At 43.0% G+C, this 17500-nt stretch overlaps 1 protein-coding gene across 1 annotated transcript in view; it reads right to left on the minus strand.

Moving 5' to 3' along the window:
• Positions 1 to 17500, minus strand: part of slc2a9l2 (solute carrier family 2 member 9, like 2) — a 258700-nt gene that overhangs the window by 125970 nt on the left and 115230 nt on the right. Inside the window, exon 9 of the mRNA XM_063190267.1 lies at positions 15871 to 15981. Within this exon, the coding sequence (XP_063046337.1) occupies positions 15871 to 15981 (111 nt within the window). The remainder of the gene's footprint in view (positions 1 to 15870; positions 15982 to 17500) is intronic.

The following is a 17500-nucleotide window of genomic DNA, read 5'->3' on the forward strand; positions in this document are numbered from 1 at the left end:
TCCGGGCCCCAATAGGATGCTACAGCCCCTCAGTGGACAAACAAGGTCAGAGCCTCAATATCGGCTGAAATTATCCGTGACGCTCGGAGTGGCTGGCTGGACTACCAGAGCTTGAAACGCATATCACATACACTGCCACTAAAAATGCATGGCTGTCTGTCATCAGTTAAAGGGGTATGCCACTATTTTGGGGATTAATACAGTTAAAATCGTTGGCTGGGGTTTATAAAGGTGGTAAAGTGTCTTATTTTCATGTTAAGTGTTGTCTTGCTTTAAGACAAGTTAAAAGAGGGAGTATGTTGCTAAGCTAGTGAAAGTCAATGGATCACTGTAGCATGTAGCATCCATCATAGTGATCCATTGACTTTCACTAGCTTAGCAACATACTCCCTCTTTTAACTTGTCTTAAAGCAAGACAACGGCTTACATGAAAAATAAGGCACTTTACCACCTGTATAAACCCTGGCCAACGATTTTAACTGTATTAAGCCCCAAAATAGTGGCATAACCCTTTAAGCCCTGCAATGCACGTGTGTGAATGTGAGCCTCTACTTAAACTGTAATATATTCCGCTCTGCAATACATTGTATGTATCTGAGTGTGCCATCTAAAAGGGGGATGGGATACACTAGAGTGGATATACGTAATGGTAGGCCTATCTTGAAGGGGCTGCACGCTGGAATGAATTCAGTTACTGGATACATAACAGGGGCGCAGCAGCAAATTGTGGGCCCTGTGTACAATCAGCTCCAATGGACCCCCCTCCTCCATCAGTCTTATATCGACATAAATCAGACTCTGTGAGGGTCCCCTACAGGGGTGGAACTTAAGTTTTTCCTCCACCAGTCACGGTGGCAGGTAGACTTCAAAATCTCACTGATTTTACCAGTAAAAGTGACTGGTGGGTTGAAAAATTTACCAGTCACCACTGAAATTTACCCGTCATTGGCAGGTGGACGGGTGCTTATTTCCATCCCTGGTCCCCTACTACAGTAGCCTACATGGAGCCCTGGTGTCTCAGTCACACTTTGAGTCAACACCCCTGACGGCATACAGCACAGCTGTTCATATGTCCTTCATATGTCCTTTGATTGTTTTTTTTAGGTGACATTATCAGTTACACTGTTATTCCCATTACTTCACAACAGACACACAGAATTTATTCATCGCTTGATTCTTTTTTAATGTGGCAAGTGTACCTGAAGAGAGTGCACACCACTATTCTGACCCTGCTGATATAGCAAGTGTGTGCCTGTGTGCATGGCCGTAGCCAGGAATTTGAAATAAGGGAGGTCCATAGTGCACTCGCAGCGCGCCAGAAATGTTTTAAAGGTGCACTGTGTAGGATGTTGCCCGGAGTATCTATTGTAACTATGTTGCTCATTGAAACTATGCTGTCTTTTGCCAATTTTGGTCTTTTCATTAATATTTGCTAAATAATGAACTAATATTTACTAGTATGACCACAGTTTACAGTATGTTGGAAAGTTGGAAATTCAAAATGACGGACAATGGAGAAGATCCCCTTTTTCATGTATGAAAAATATTATTTAATCTAAAAATAAGGGAGGTCCGGACCTCCCTTACCTCGTATGTGGCTACGGCCATGCCTGTGTGTTATCTGAAATACAGAGCGATAGATAAGCTGGATACGCTACGGTGGAAGCGATGATATGCAGAGGTGGAAGACACGTTTGAATTCCCTTGCTGTAAACACTATCTATTACCATTGACTTCTTTTCAATGGGCTGAAACCATCTACTGTATGTCAATGTGCTCAAGGAATCTATATCTGAAGAGTTCAGATGCAAAACCCCCTAAGTGCCTTTTCAGAAAATAATCTTAAGTCATTTTTATTTAATAAAAAGCTATCAAAATTGCATTTTTAAATTGTATTCATGTAATATAACTATTTATATGTATTATCAAATACATAAATGTAAACCAAACCAACAACAGGGTTCTCTAAAAATATAGAAGTGCAGGTCTTCAGAAATGGAGTTAGGGGTTTTTGCATCTGAACTCTTCATTTGTAGTCTATGATTGCATGCTGTTTTCTGAAGAGTCACAGGATAGGCACAGTGGACAGAATGACATCCAGACGGGCATACCAGGACGGCATAAATACTGTACGATTCTGTATGTCAAAAAAATGAAGAGCAGGAAACTTTCTTCTAAGAAAACGGAGTGCCACAGTTTCCTGCTCTTCATTTTTTGATGTGAACTTTATCCACTCACTGTTGCACCAAGCAATCAAGATACTGAACACTCAACCCACTCTCCCTCCACTGTCAGCCTCTAGCCAGCCAGGCCACTGACAAGCCCCCCATCCCCACCACCATATCTGCGACTGAACATTCCACCTGCACTACTACATCTGTGACTGAACTTTCAACCTGCACTAACTCAAAACATGCACACGCACACACACACACACACACACACACACACACACACACACACACACACACACACACACACACACACACACACACACACACACACACACACACACACACACACACACACACACACACAAACACACAAGCACACTGCACTTTCTGCACTAAACCCAAACATACACACACTGACACACAACTCATACACACACACACACACACACACACACACACACACACACACACACACACACACACACACACACACACACACACACACACACACACACACACATACACAGACACACACACAGACACACACACAGACGCACACCGCACTTTCTACCTGCACACACACACACACACACACACACACACACACACACACACACACACACACACACACACACACACACACACACACACACACACACACACACACACACACACACACACACACACACACACACACTGCTGCTGGTGTACTTGATAGACCTATTTTAATATTTATTTTTCTTCAAATGCTACTATTACTATGTCAGAACGCTATAAAGGACTTTTAGAAAAAGCACAACAAAATACCTCTTAATGTATGTTCTCTACAAGTCTTCTGTTGTCCAGTCTTGCACTTTAAATGTCTGTATGAGCACTGTCTATGTCCATACTGTCTTATGTCCATGTATGAGTACTGTCTATGTCTATACTGTCTATGTCCTTACCTAGATTAGTCTATGTCTGCATGGGAAAGCAAGAAACGTAATTTCAAATTCTTTGTATGACCATTGCATGTAAAGAAATTGACAATAAAACCAACTTGACTTGACTTGACTTGACTTGTTAGAGCACCCGTGTCAAAAGATCTGGATCCTCGCAGCGCTTCCGTTTTTTTCCTTTTTTCTGAGCAATTCTGTATGTCTTTTGATTCTTTAGTGCAGTGAAACAATCTACGCATGTAGCCTCTTTCCGCAGATGGGCCCGCTGGCGAACCCCTTCACTCATTGCTGAGAAGACTCTACTATGTCATAACAGCATTGCTATGGGATTACCAAGAGTTTTAAGTAGGCCTAACAGATTAAGACTGGACCATTACCATTTTTGTGACAGTAAGGTTATAATACCATACTAGGCTCTGCATAAAGGGGTTAAAGGTGTATATACATTATTACATTACATTGCACTTGGCTGACGCTTTCATGTATTCAAAGCGACTTACAGTTATTATTATTTTGCAGGATATTGGTTACAGGCCCTGGAGCAATTTGGGGTTAGGTGCCTTGCTCAAGGGCACTTCAGCCATGGATGGAGATGTAGGGAGAGGTCAAGGGGATTCGAACCTGCAACCCCTAGATTGAGAGACCAACTCTCTAACCACTAGGCCACAGCTGCCCCCCATACATGGTTAGACAAATACCATATGCATGTGTCTATCTGCCATTTAAAATAGGCATTGACACGATGGGCACACTAAAAGTAGACTCGATGATATACCAAAAGAGAAAACACCATTCGATTCCATAACTGCATTAACACTCAAATTATTTCATTTTTCTTTACGTAACTCAGTGAATATAGTAATGGTGAGACCATTTATAGTGTACACCGTTGTTCTAATATCCCGCTGATAATACCTCAGAGATTATGTGGTTAAATGTAGTAAATCTTTCCCAAAACGGCCCTTATTCCACAGCTGCTTGCTGTAGAAGTGGTGCCTCAATAGTGCGTCTGCAATAGTCTTGGCACATTTGCACATGAGCAGGGCCAGATTAATGCACAGGCTAGATATGGCTGGAGCCTAAGGGCCCCCACCGGCAAGGGGGCCCCCGATCGGTCAAAAGTGAAAAATTGCAGAATTATAACAAGATGCATTATTGAAAATTCATCCTTCATGTAGAGTAGACAGTTGGTAGACGTGTTGTCTCTAATTCCAAGCTTTTACTTATGATACGGTCCATGTCAATTTGACTCAAAGTTTGCTTTCCGGGGGGTGGGGGGTGGGCACACGTCAACTTGTAGCCTAGGGGCCCGAGGCCATCTTAATCCGGCCCTGCACATGAGGCTGGGAAACAAACAATCTCCCACAGTGAGACGTAAGCAACACTGGGCTTTTTTGGAGCAGCGCTGACTGAGATCACAGCAGGGAGGAATACAGTAAAGAAAGGAAAGGAGGAGCAAGAGAGAAAAGAGAAAGAGCGAGGGACATACAGAGAGATGAAGGGAGGGGTAGAGGGAGGGAGAGATAAAGATAGGGATGGAGGGAGAGATATATACTAGAGATGGAGTGAGGAAGGAAGGGAAGAAGGAATGGAGAGGACAGAGGGCAGAAGGAATGGAGAGAATGGAGGGAGGAATACAGGGAGAGATAGAGAGATAGAGAGAGAGGAGGGAGCGAGCAAGGCAAGATGAGAAGAAAGAACTGAGATGATGGGGGAGAGGGGGACAGAAATAAGTATAGAGATAGAGAAATGGAGGGATGGATAGAGAGAGCGAGAGAGAGAGAGAGAGGGAGGGAAGGACACAACTCGACTCCCTGCTGAGATCAAATGCTAATAAACTTTTTTGTGAAACTGAAACTCGCCTGAAGATTATTAAATCAACTACTTTTGAGCTAAAAAAAAATCATATTTTTGTGGCAATACTAATTGGACGAAAGACGAAGTTGGCCAGATTGAGCAGTGGTGTATAATAAAGTATAATATTGAATTCATAAACAGCAGTCAACACAATCAACACACTCGTTCAGAAAACAGAACCAAACCGTCAGTGCGTCATGGCAGCCGGGATGTGCGTACTGGAATGCAGTTACGTGCTATGATTAGAAGAAATGGATCTGCACTTTAACCCCTTAGTGCAGCACCTATGTTATAACCTTACTGTCACAAAAATTGTAATATCTATGTCTTAATCTCTTACGTAAGGCTCCCGGCACGTGATGTTTTTATGATGTAGTTGAGTATTTTCAGCAAATAGTGAATAGGCCCGTCGGCGACCCCATCTGCAGTAAGGACAGCAACACATCCTATCATGCTGTGGCATGTGTGCATTCATGACAGGGGCATGCTGGCTGTGCCGTGTTGTGCCGTGCCGTGCCGTGTTGTGGTGTTTTGTGGTGTGTCGTGTCGTGTTGTGTTGTGTCGTGTCCTGTCGTGTCGTGTCCTGTCGTGTCGTGCCGTGTCGTGCCGTGCCGTGCCGTGCCGTGCCGTGCCGTGTTGTGTTGTGTTGTGTTGTGTTGTGTTGTGTTGTGTTGTGTTGTGTTGTGTTGTGTTGTGTTGTGTTGTGTTGAGTTGAGTTGAGTTGAGTTGAGTTGTTGAGTTGAGTTGAGTTGAGTTGAGTTGAGTTGAGTTGAGTTGAGTTGAGTTGAGTTGAGTTGTGTGTGTGTGTGTGTGTGTGTGTGTGTGTGTGTGTGTGTGTGTGTGTGTGTGTGTGTGTGTGTGTGTGTGTGTGTGTGTGTGTGTGTGTGTGTGTGTGTGTGTGTGACTTTGTACATTAGATTTAATTGTCCTTTGGTCCTTTCCTGTCTTTTCTTTTTTTTCTCACAACTTCCTGCCTTTTCTTTTTTCCTCACAACCAGGTAATATACAGTAATGTGCAGCTCAATTACATACTGTAGGCCAGTGGTTCTCAACTGGAACAGTCTTGGGACCCACCATTTTCCACTCTCATTCGGTCGCGACCCAATTTTTTTTTAGCGACACTCGAATGACTGGTTGCACGCTACTATCTTGCATAAACATTCTGATTTTATCTATAACGACAGATGACCCAAGTTCAGACGCCTATCAAAATAAAGGTTGTAAATTGTTGCAGGAAAAGTTGGATGTTTTTTTTCTTTTTTTTTTTGCGAATCAATGAATGACGTTTTTTTTACACCATGGCTCCGCGACCCACCCATGACCCCATCCGCGATCCACTTTTGAGTCGCGACCCACCAGTTGAGAAATACTACTTTAGGTTGTCACACTTTTGCCCCTTCAAACAACTCTCTTGAAATAGCAAGGGACTAACTACAAGAGTGAGTGGCACACACTCAACTATTCAAATTCATCCACTCCCCACCCTTCATATCTATAGGAAATTATTCATTTCATATTAAGTAATTTGATCCAATGATCCATTTGATACTGAGTAATTTTCAGATCATGAAAGAGTGCCATAATGGAAAATCACCAAAGTCAAAGTCAATGGAATGGATACAGTTCATTAAACACACACACACACACACACACACACACACACACACACACACACACACGCACACGCACACGCACACGCACACGCACACGCACACACACACACATACACACACACTTGTCCACGTGTGAGCATGTGTATTAACTTGTGTATTAACGCGCGCGTCACACACACACACACACACACACGCACACGCACACGCACACGCACACGCACACGCACACACACACACACGTGCACACACACACACACACACACGCACACGCACGCACACACACACACGCACAGAATCACGCATTCACACACGCATTCACACACACGCACGCACACTTTGACACAAATTTCACAGATTCCAGTGGCAAAAGAAAGGGAATATCCAATACAGTTTCATGAATATATCCTTTCATGTCTCCTCTTATGACACACATGAGAGGAGAGACGAGGACAGGGGAGGGGAAAGAAGAAAAAGGTATGTCGGACTGATAGAGCTCAAACAAATTGGGGGGTGGGGAAAAATGACCAACTCAATTAACCCATTTTGTCCTAAGCCCTTTTTGGGAAAGGGTGCCCTCTTCCTATTAAATCCTAAATATCTCAGCCTCCGAAGCACATACAAACATGAAATGGATTACATTTAAAAGCCAAAGCCCTCCCCTTGCATTGCAATGTGTTCATTCAGCTCTAATATACCCACATATTTAATAAAACATCTAAAATCTCAAAATCCTGAAAAACCCATATATGTGCTTCCAGGACACAATGGGTTAAATGTGGCATGATGTTCCACATACAGAGAAGCTGACAGGGGGGAGCCAAAAGGGTAAGTCGACCCGGCCCCAGGGAGAGAGGTGCATAGAATTAGATCCTCATTACATTGGATGTATTGTGTGGTATTTGGTAGCCTGATTATCATCAACGTTCAAATTTCTTCGAGACTTGGTCTGACCAAGAACATGAAAATCAACATTTCCCAAACGGCATGGTTGACCCGCCTCCCTTGGTTTGCTTATGGTTGTCTGCTTACTGACAAAGTGGGAGGAGTTCCCATATCAGGAACTCAGAAAGTACTTGCGTTGCTCTTGACCTGACTAGTTGCAACGCTGAAGGTGTTGCGTCACTAGGAGGGCCCAGCCTGGCTATGTATTTGGGGGCATTTACAGATGACTTGGCCAGGGCCTGGCCGACACTGTTAGTGGCCCTGGTCGTATGCAAGCTATGGAGACTTGTCCTCCTGCTATCAGTGAGCTGCTGTACAGAAATTGCCACCGAATTACGGATCACTCAGCAACTGCCTGCTTTTAATATTGAGAGAGAGAGAGAGAGAGAGAGAGAGAGAGAGAGAGAGAGAGAGAGAGAGAGAGAGAGAGAGAGAGAGAGAGAGAGAGAGAGAGAGAGAGAGGGAGAGGAGATTTACAGACATCCTGAGAGTTTTAAACATGAAATAACAATGATGACGCTTCAACGCAGCCCCTCAGTGACCTGTAGTCCCACTGGCCAAACACCGTGGGGTAAAAAAAAAAAACACTGTCTCCAATCCTCCTATTAGTCCACCTGTGGAGTGTGTCTGTAATGAGTGAGAGCCAGAGAGTAGAGTAGAGTAGAGTAGAGTAGAGTAGAGTAGAGTAGAGTAGAGTAGAGGAGAGGAGAGGAGAGAGTAGAGTAGAGTAGAGTAGAGTAGAGGAGAGGAGAGGAGAGGAGAGGAGAGGAGAGGAGAGGAGAGGAGACGAGACGAGAAGAGACGAGAGGAGAGAAGAGAAGAGAAGAGAAGAGGAGAGGAGAGAAGTGGAGAGGAGAGGAGAGGAGAGGAGAGAGGAGAGGAGAGAAGAGGAGAGGAGAGGAGAGGAGAGGAGAGGGGAGGGGTGAAGGGAGAGAGAGAGGAGAGGAGGAGAGGAGAGGAGGAGGAGGAGAGGAGAGGAGAGGAGAGGAGAGGAGAGAGGAGAGAGGAGAGAGGAGAGAGGAGAGAGGAGAGGAGAGGAGAGGAGAGGAGAGGAGAGGAGAGGAGAGGAGAGAGGAGAGAAGAGAGAAGAGAGAAGAGAGAAGAGAGAGGAGGAGAGGGGAGGAGAGGATAGGATAGGAGAGGAGAGGAGAGGAGAGGAGAGAAGAGGAGAGGAAGAGGAGAGAGGAAGAGGAGAGAGGAAGAGGAGAGGAGAGGAGAGAGGAAGAGGAGGAAGAGGAGAGAGGAAGAGGAGAGGAGAGGAGAGGGGAGGAGAGGAGAGGAGAGGAGAGGAGAGGAGAGGAGAGGAGAGGAGAGAGTTTTTCTGGCAGATTATGCGGTTCTCTCTGCAAAGGGTAAATTGTGGTGAGGCAGGGCCAATGCCACATACAGAATGCCCCTTCACTGGCCATGTTTAAGCAACACCTTAAGACACATCTCTTCCTGGAGGCTTATGGCTGCTAGTTCCACAAGCACATTGACGTACATGCACTCACACATTCGCTCACGCACTGATGCGCATACACACTCACACTTTCCTACACGATACCCTGTGAAGCGACCTTGGGTGTCTTGAAAGGCGCTACATAAAACGAAAGTATTATTATTATCATTATTATGATTCTTATTATTATTATTATTATTATTATTATTATTATTATTATTATTATTATTAATGCTAGGGGCTTTTCTCACTAGGGAAGGAGCCGGGCGATACAAGGGGTCATTGGCACTGAGGCAAGGCTGGTGCAAAGGGCGACTCTCCCTGTGGAAAGGGGCCAGTGCAAGGGGTCAGTTGTCCTGGGGAGGAGGCCATTGCCAACAGAACGGGTGAACATTTCTGTGAGGGATACTCATGAACGGCCATCCGGGTACTTTGCACGTAAATGCGTAAATGTGAGTTACGTCCCTTTATGGGGGAAATCAAACCGAATGTCACATTAACTTACCTGCTACATAGGCTAGCCTAAATTGAACACAGTCCATGCTTCAGCCACGGCTGTTTGGCTATATTATTTGAACAGCAGGCAACACAACACGTTTTCAGCATCATCAATTGACTTGCATTGGCTGTTTTCCCCCACAAAAGGGCGTAACGCACATGGAAAACGTCACGCCATTCATGAGTATAACGCAAGGGGTGATTCACACACACCGGAGAGGGCCCAAAGGAAGAGGTAATTCCTCCCGGGTGCCAAGGCAGGAGTCGAAAGCAAAAGGTGATTTGTTCTGAGGCAGGGCTAGCTGGCACAATTGGTCATCATTACACAGTTGTGTAAAGCAGAAGTAGAAGTACTGTTACAAATGTAATTACAACAATACTTCTACTACTACTTTATATCTGCATTTATGTACTGTAACATGTATCTCTCCACACTATTGCCCTCTGGAAGGCGCTACAAGACATTACCAGCCAGAACCAATAGGATGAAGAACAGCTTCTTCCCCAAAGCTGTTACAACAATGAACTCACACTTACCGGACAATGTTCATCTATAAAGAACTGTGCACCTTGTAGGGAAGCTCAAATCTCAGTATACTTTGTATAATGACAATAAAGGCTTTACATTCTATTTCTATGTATGTAATATGGCAAGGAAAATGCAAAGGGGTCATCCATTCATTGTGACAGCGGCAGATAAGGGCCATTTCCATTGAGCTAGTGGTCATCATCTTGCAAACATGTCATTTACACCATCGGTAACACTTTATTTTAGGGATACATCTATTAGCACTAATACATACAATGTTAATGCCTGCATAAGTACCTGGTAAGGCATGTACTAAGCAAACGCTAAGGCCTACTAGGTCCTTACTAAGGTTAAATTGGTAATAAATCCCTTATTGTGCATGAACAAGACATTTGCGAATACTTGCCTAACAAATGTTTGATTTTGCTTTGTACATGCCTTACAAGTTACTTATACAGGGGCATTGTATGTATTAGTGCTAATAGATGTATCCCTAGAATAAAGTGTTACCACACCATCTATAGGTACACATACCACTACTGTAGGTACGCAAGCACAATGCAGGGGGTACGTGGAGAACAGTAATAACAAGAAATGTATGAGGCATAGGCGCATAGTAGAGTAAGATTATGTAAAGCATGAGTGAGGTGGAACTTTTGGTATGGCAAAAAGGTTTAGGGGGTGTTTCCAAGACAAAAGGTTAGGAAACACTTATATAAACTGAGAAAGGGGCAGTTCAATGGATCACTGTCATGAGGTAAAGGTAGGATACCATGATAAGAAGGAAGGTCCGCACACTGTTGCAGCTCCCGGTTTATTAACACAACGCTTCGAGCAGTCTGGTCTTCGTCAGGTGTGCGGACAGTGTGCGGACCTCCCTTCTTTTCATGTTTAATCGTGTTTAAGTCCGGCACCTGTTTTATCTGGATGTGCCCGCTCTCCAAAACGCTAAAGGTAGGATACCACACATGCTCCCGAAGTGTGGAAGAAACAAATGTGCTGCTCACACATAAAATAAAGTCAATAGATTCTGTTGACTGCAGACAAGCTGAAAACCTAGATGCTAAATCTGTTAGTGGTTTTGGAGATGCGTGTTTTTTTTGTCTTTTTCGCCCATAACACACTGCAGCCTGGAGAATAAAAGATTTGAAGGAGACATGCTGTTCCACGAAGCGTGAGAAGACAAGCATGATTACAGTGATAAAGGTACCATAAGACAGAAGGGTGTTAGTTGGATGTTTCAAGAAAACAAAGCAAAACAAGGAAAACATTCAATTACAGTGGAACTATTTTTCATTCGAAACTAATAGCGTTTTCACACCTGGTCCCTTTCAGCCGCCTAAGCGAACTCAGAGTAGTGACTCAGCATTTTTGCTGCATATGTGAACGCTCCAAAGTGTACCCAGACCCCTCGGAAGCGAACCGTACTGAGACCTTGGTTGACGTGGTCTGAGTTCGGTTCGCTTATGAATTCTAACAAGTTACACTTGTGACTAGCTGTAATCATTTAAGGAGGGCTCTAGAGGACCGGGTGTGATAAAAAAGAAGAGTGACACACCATAAAAGCCTAACAGGACCAGAAAGATTATCGAGTTCTTTATTTAATACACTCACAATGTGAACAAAAACAGAACTGAGTCCTTTCGCTGTCGGTTCGCTTTTTGGTCCACTTAAAGAGGACTGAGTTTGGTTCATTTAAAGGGGACCAGGTGTGAAAACCGTATTCGAGACTAGATAAATATACTTTTTTTTTTTTTTTTTTTTAACTGTGACTAAAGCAACTAATTATACTATTACCAACTCTTTGCTATTAATACATTCCCTGTATAGTGAGGAAACCTAGTGTTTGAGTAAATAAAAATAAATCATATTACAACATGTGCGAATATAGTATTTGGAACCCAATGTAAATATTTTGAAAAGGAAGAAATGCTCTCCGATCTCTGTGTGGCATGAATGAGTTGCTGTTTTGAATCATGCAGACCATGACAGCACACCCACGCAACGTGTTAATTAGAAGCGTAGATAAGCTTCCCCTGCTGCTCTGAGTGACAACACCAGTCATCCTCAATATGTTCCAAGTTGATAGAGGGATGCCTTGGCATCCATACAGCTGGGAAAAGGGAAATCTGAGTCCAAGAGAATGCCAAGATTTCTGAGTTGGCCTTTTGTTTTCTGGCGCCAAGTCTCTGTGGCTGCCAAGCCCAATCTCTACTTTAGTCAGCTTAATGGGACATTTTGGCTCACCCACCTTCTAGTTGTAAAAGCTGACAGAGATAGGCAATTTAGTTGTCACTTACAGAGAAAGCCAGATCCGTCTGTGTATCATCTGAACTGCTGCTGTAGAAACGATAATTGGTACTCTAACACCAATTCAAAGATTTTGCAGGGTTGCATAAGAAATGGTGAAGGAATATTTGACGAAGGGATGATTGCACTTCAGCAGCACACTTCAGAAATGAAAATTATATTAAATGGAATAAAATATTGTATAATATTAGTATGTATTATACTTTCAAAATATTGATGTTTCAAGGTCATGTACAGAGGATTTAACATGTCAATTATATATGATATAGGCACCTCATGCATATCAATTACATCACATACTGTAGGCCTACTTTGGTATGCATCCAAAGTAAGATGGATGGTAATAAAGACTATACTTCTCCAACCTTAACATTACTTTGCTAGTGGGGAAGATGATAAAGCTAACTTGCTAACTTGGCTTTGAAAAAAATTAGCTGATCCAACCCACCCCTTATTCTCTGAATACCCCTCCCCTCAGGACTATTGTAAACCAAATAGATGCTTAACACTACCCTGGACCAAAATCTTTGGGTGAAGAACATAGGATGGCTTCACCAGGCTAGCTTAACACAATGGTTCTTAACCCTTTAAAGCACCCCCTTACCTGTCCCCAACACAAGCCGCTCACCCCCCACTCAAACTTCTACACGTGTATGTGCACCAAAAAATTAATTACAATGATTCTTGCTTGAGGCATTAATCAATACATGAATGACTTTAAATTTGGGACCAAAACATATTTTAATTTGGTCTTGATTTGGCCTAATTATAATGTTCACAAACAGAATTTTGGTCACAACTTCAACACAAACAAAATTCTGTGGACCCCCTGGAATCCCTAGCTCATCCAGAACCACTGTGCTACCAGATTATCACAATTCAATCCAAGTTATTTATTCTGCACTAAATGCGAATTTTTGGTTTAAATGCAGAGGCAGAGACTCAGGTGCAGGCAACCTTATTTTAAAGGCCAACTTCCGATAAAACACAGTGTTACTCACTCCTTTTGAAGATCGGACGGCCACCCCAATAGTCGAGTACATCTATGGCCAAAATGCACCAAACCCCAAAACAATTGATACAAAAGGTTTTTCAACTGAGTTCAATACATCCAGCTGTCCTTACTAACATACTAAAAATCTAGGAAAATCTAACTTCAGGAAAGGTGACATTTTCAAGATCAAAGTTTTTTTAAATAAAGGTTACTACATGATAATGACATTGGCATGAACTAACATGTTTTCAGGATCTGTTTGTTTGGAGTGCTGTTTGGGTGGATAAAGACACTACTGCTATGGTAATATCCATGTATTGTTTGTCAGGGCACATCATCAGTGATGAATCATGGTGTCACTAGGTATTTTGGGTCTTTCAGCAGCTGAACTGAATAGACAGGAGCCACTACATGTGTAAGTAGAGGGCAAGGTGAAACGGTTGGTACTGGAGACAGACAATGTCCTGAAAGGACATAGGGCTTTAGCATAGCTTTCGGGTAAGCCAGAGTAGGTTGTAGTTTCATAGGCAAGGGTCAGGGCCTTGTATTCAATTAGGGCATGAAAAAGAGGACATGACTGGGAAACTGAGGCTATGTGGTCAGAGAATGATAGATGGTCATCAACAATGACACTTAGATTTCTTGTGGCCTTATTTGAGGCAACAGTAGCAGAATCCATATTGAGTTCGATATCATGGCAACCTAAATCTTTAGCTGGGATCACCAGCAGTGCATTTGGGCGAGGCTCAACTGAAGGTTGCATTCCTTCATACTTGTGGATAGTTCAGAGAGGCAAGCGGAAATGTGTGTGACCGTGGAGTCATCTGGCACAAAGTAACTGTGCTTCATCGGTGTAACAGTAGTATGAGAAGCTGTGAGAACAGATAACATGGCCCAGTGATGTGGTGTACATGGCAAATAGGAGTCCCAGCACCAGCCCTTAGGACACCTCTGTGGAGAGGCTGTGATTTGAGGACAGCTGACCTTGCCCTTGATACATGCTAAGAATGATACCACCAGACTCAAAGAATGTCTGGAAGAAATTGAGTAACATAAAACTCAATTATTTATCTAAGAGAGATGTTAAATAATCATGTTTTGAGGAAAAAAAATGCTAGCTGGTGAGTCTGCACAAAGATGTTTAGATTTACTACAAAACAAAGAGATGTCCATAATCTCTTCTGAATATATCTTCTGACTTACTAGAAACAAAATAAAAGAGTAATTTTGAGCTTGGCTTTTTCAGATTTTGAGTTTTTGCATTTTGAAATTTAATGCATATTTAATTACATATAGTCCAATTACCATATTAAAACATAACATTTCAGAAAACTTGCAATACATTTTTTTCTCACAAATATGTGAGTAATCACCGGATTAAGTTTCATGGTGATATCGGCAAGCTACATTTTTTGGCCTATTCACCTGGAGTGTCTCTTGACCCTTATAATAAGCCTATGGCAGCTATGTTGAAAAAACTCATTTCCCAAAGTCAGATTTTGCTAGATTTTTAGTATGTCATTTAGCAGGTCCAATAGTAATAGAATCCATAAAAAAACCTTTTGTATCAATTTTTTTGGGGTTAAACCCTAAATGTACTCGCCTACAAGTTAAACTCACTTGCAAGGCTCTCATAGCGGTGCGTCACCTCGCCTGGCTGACAAAAAAATATCGAACGAGCGAATCACGAAAGCCTTTCTGTGTTTCGTCACGTCGAAAGAAGGCGTTTCCCACAAAGGTTTATGTTGACCCATTTTTCTAAAAACATGTTGAGTAATTTTTTTCTGCTTGTTTTCAATACAAGCAACGTCTGGTGGCCCGAAATCTAGCTTAGCTTAGCTATCAGCTGGTTGCTACTCTCAGGTACACACACAGCACAAAGCCTCATCCATACAGCAAGCCCACTCTGGTTGCTCCGTGCCTGCAGCTCGCCTAGGGGTCGCTGTCGAAAGAGCTCAGCCCTGAATGGAGCATGCACGCCTCCGTTGGCGCCCCTATAGTGCAGTACCACCCGGGGAAGTGGCGACTCTGTTTCCCATTACATTCTCTCCAAGAACAGGAGGACTGAGCCAATCAGAGACGCATTTCCACGAGAGCAGGAAGAGTGAGCCAATCAGAGACGCATTTCCACGAGAAACACGGAACACCCTCTCGTTTCTCCACAAGCCACCTTGCTGGCTTGCAAAAACGGCTTGAAACAAAGCAACCAGAACGTTTTTTAAAACAGGACCAACGCGTAACACATTCAATAACAATGGGGAACACAGCAATAGTACTGAAATAACATTGAGAGGACATCTTTAAAACAAATAGAGGCTTAACATCCTTTGTGTGCCTACAAGCTTTCAGCTGATAAATGAGTTAAGTTCAGATAGGTCAACTTTGTTTTTTTTTATTTCAATTCCAAGGGTTTGTTCTTTTGCTCCTTCGGGGCAACAAAGGTTTTCATCCATTCATTCATTCTTTCCAAGAGGCAAAGCTACCATACATTGCCTTCATGTCTTAAAATGTGATATGACTTGTTTTGTTAATAACAAAATATGGTGTGGTGCATTTGGTGTTGTCATCACTTACAGACACAATAGCAGCCAAGGTTTCAATGCCTCCCGTCGTCAGGGTGATGTAAGGAATCAAGTCCTTCCCAAAGCCCGCCTCTGCGAAGATCCCATTGGTGTAATACCAGATCTGTCGATAAATGAACCCATCAGTCAAATTACGCAATGGTGCAGCACGCATTTACAGCAAAAAGCCACTGACGGTACTCTACTGTATATCCCAATGTAAACATCAGACATCCCCAATACAAACAACCCCATGTGAATTGTTGTGCATGCTGAGTAGTAGCCTACATGTGCATGTGTAAATTTGAATGTTACAGTACATGATTACAGTAAATGGACTAAATATGGTCTGTACTAAAAGACCAATCAATGTTAAGAAAATGAGAGAGGAAGAGATGAGTGACAGACAGAGAGAGAGATGGAGGGAGACAAAGAGTTAAAGAGTGAAGAGTTAAAAGGTCACTGAACTCGAAAACCATGTCTATCATCTCTTTGGAACATCTTAAGTGGATTTTAAGGTTAAAACCTACAAGGGCACATTATACCCAAAGGGAATGATATAGTGGCCGCCATATATTTCAGTAGTTAGACAGACGGTCTGGCTGTGCTACCACACTTCTATGCATACAGAAGTGATATGACAGGCCTTCTAGTCTACACATCTCTTCTCATCATCTTAATGGAACTTCGATTTCGTTCCCACTGCGGAAGAGAAAGGGAGTCATGATACGTCTGTCATTCTCTCCTTTCAGATCTCTATGCAAATCCATATCGAAAATTAAAGCTCTCATGAATCATTCACCCAAACATTTTTACTTCTTTTTATCTCAAAAGCCAACCTCTCTCTCTCTCTCTCTCTCTCTCTCTCTCTCTCTCTCTCTCTCTCTCTCTCTCTCTCTCTCTCTCTCCCTCTCTCATGTATATAAATGTCTCGTGGCGGTGGACAGATTCTAACTATTTCTCAGTGCTGAAAAAATAGGGCTGATGGTGAGGCCATACTGGTGCTCAGCAGGCGCATTAGAGAGGGGCAGGAATGTAAAGCCTGTGATTGCCTCTGTCAGTCTTGGTTTGTTGGTGGTGGCACAGGCGTCACATCGTTATTATCATAATGTCCTGATGCACACAGAGGCAGTGTTGCCAGATTGGGCGGTTGCCCGACCAATTGGGCTACTTGTGATGGCCGTCTGCGGGTAAAAACGGGAAAAATTGGCCATTTGGCGTTTTTTTAAGCAGTTTTGTGCCCATAGAAACCAATGCAATTTGTTGAAATTGGGCGGAATATAGTGCATTTTGGCAGGTTTTCAGAACCTTTTGGGCGGGATTTGATCAAACAAATCTGGCAACACTGCACAGAGGAGAAAAGAGAAACAAACACTCCCGTCAAGGTGTCTGTTCTGTTCTGTTCTGTGGCAGCTGTAGTAGTGGTGATGGAAATTGCCTTGGCAATGAGAGTGAATCAGTTTATGCATGCACAAACGCCTTCGAAATGGTCTGAGTTTTAGGGCTTCGAAAAAAGGCGGAGAGCAGCCAAAGTAGCTTTTAAATTTTACAACAGACTAATGGACTTGTGCTTTAAACGTTGTGTCCAAAGGTGGTAGCAGGTTGACTTCTTGAATTCTCATCTCATCTCAGATTCAGCTCTC

The sequence above is a fragment of the Engraulis encrasicolus genome, chromosome 23, assembly GCF_034702125.1.
Source record: "Engraulis encrasicolus isolate BLACKSEA-1 chromosome 23, IST_EnEncr_1.0, whole genome shotgun sequence".
NCBI classification, from domain to species: Eukaryota; Metazoa; Chordata; class Actinopteri; order Clupeiformes; family Engraulidae; genus Engraulis; species Engraulis encrasicolus.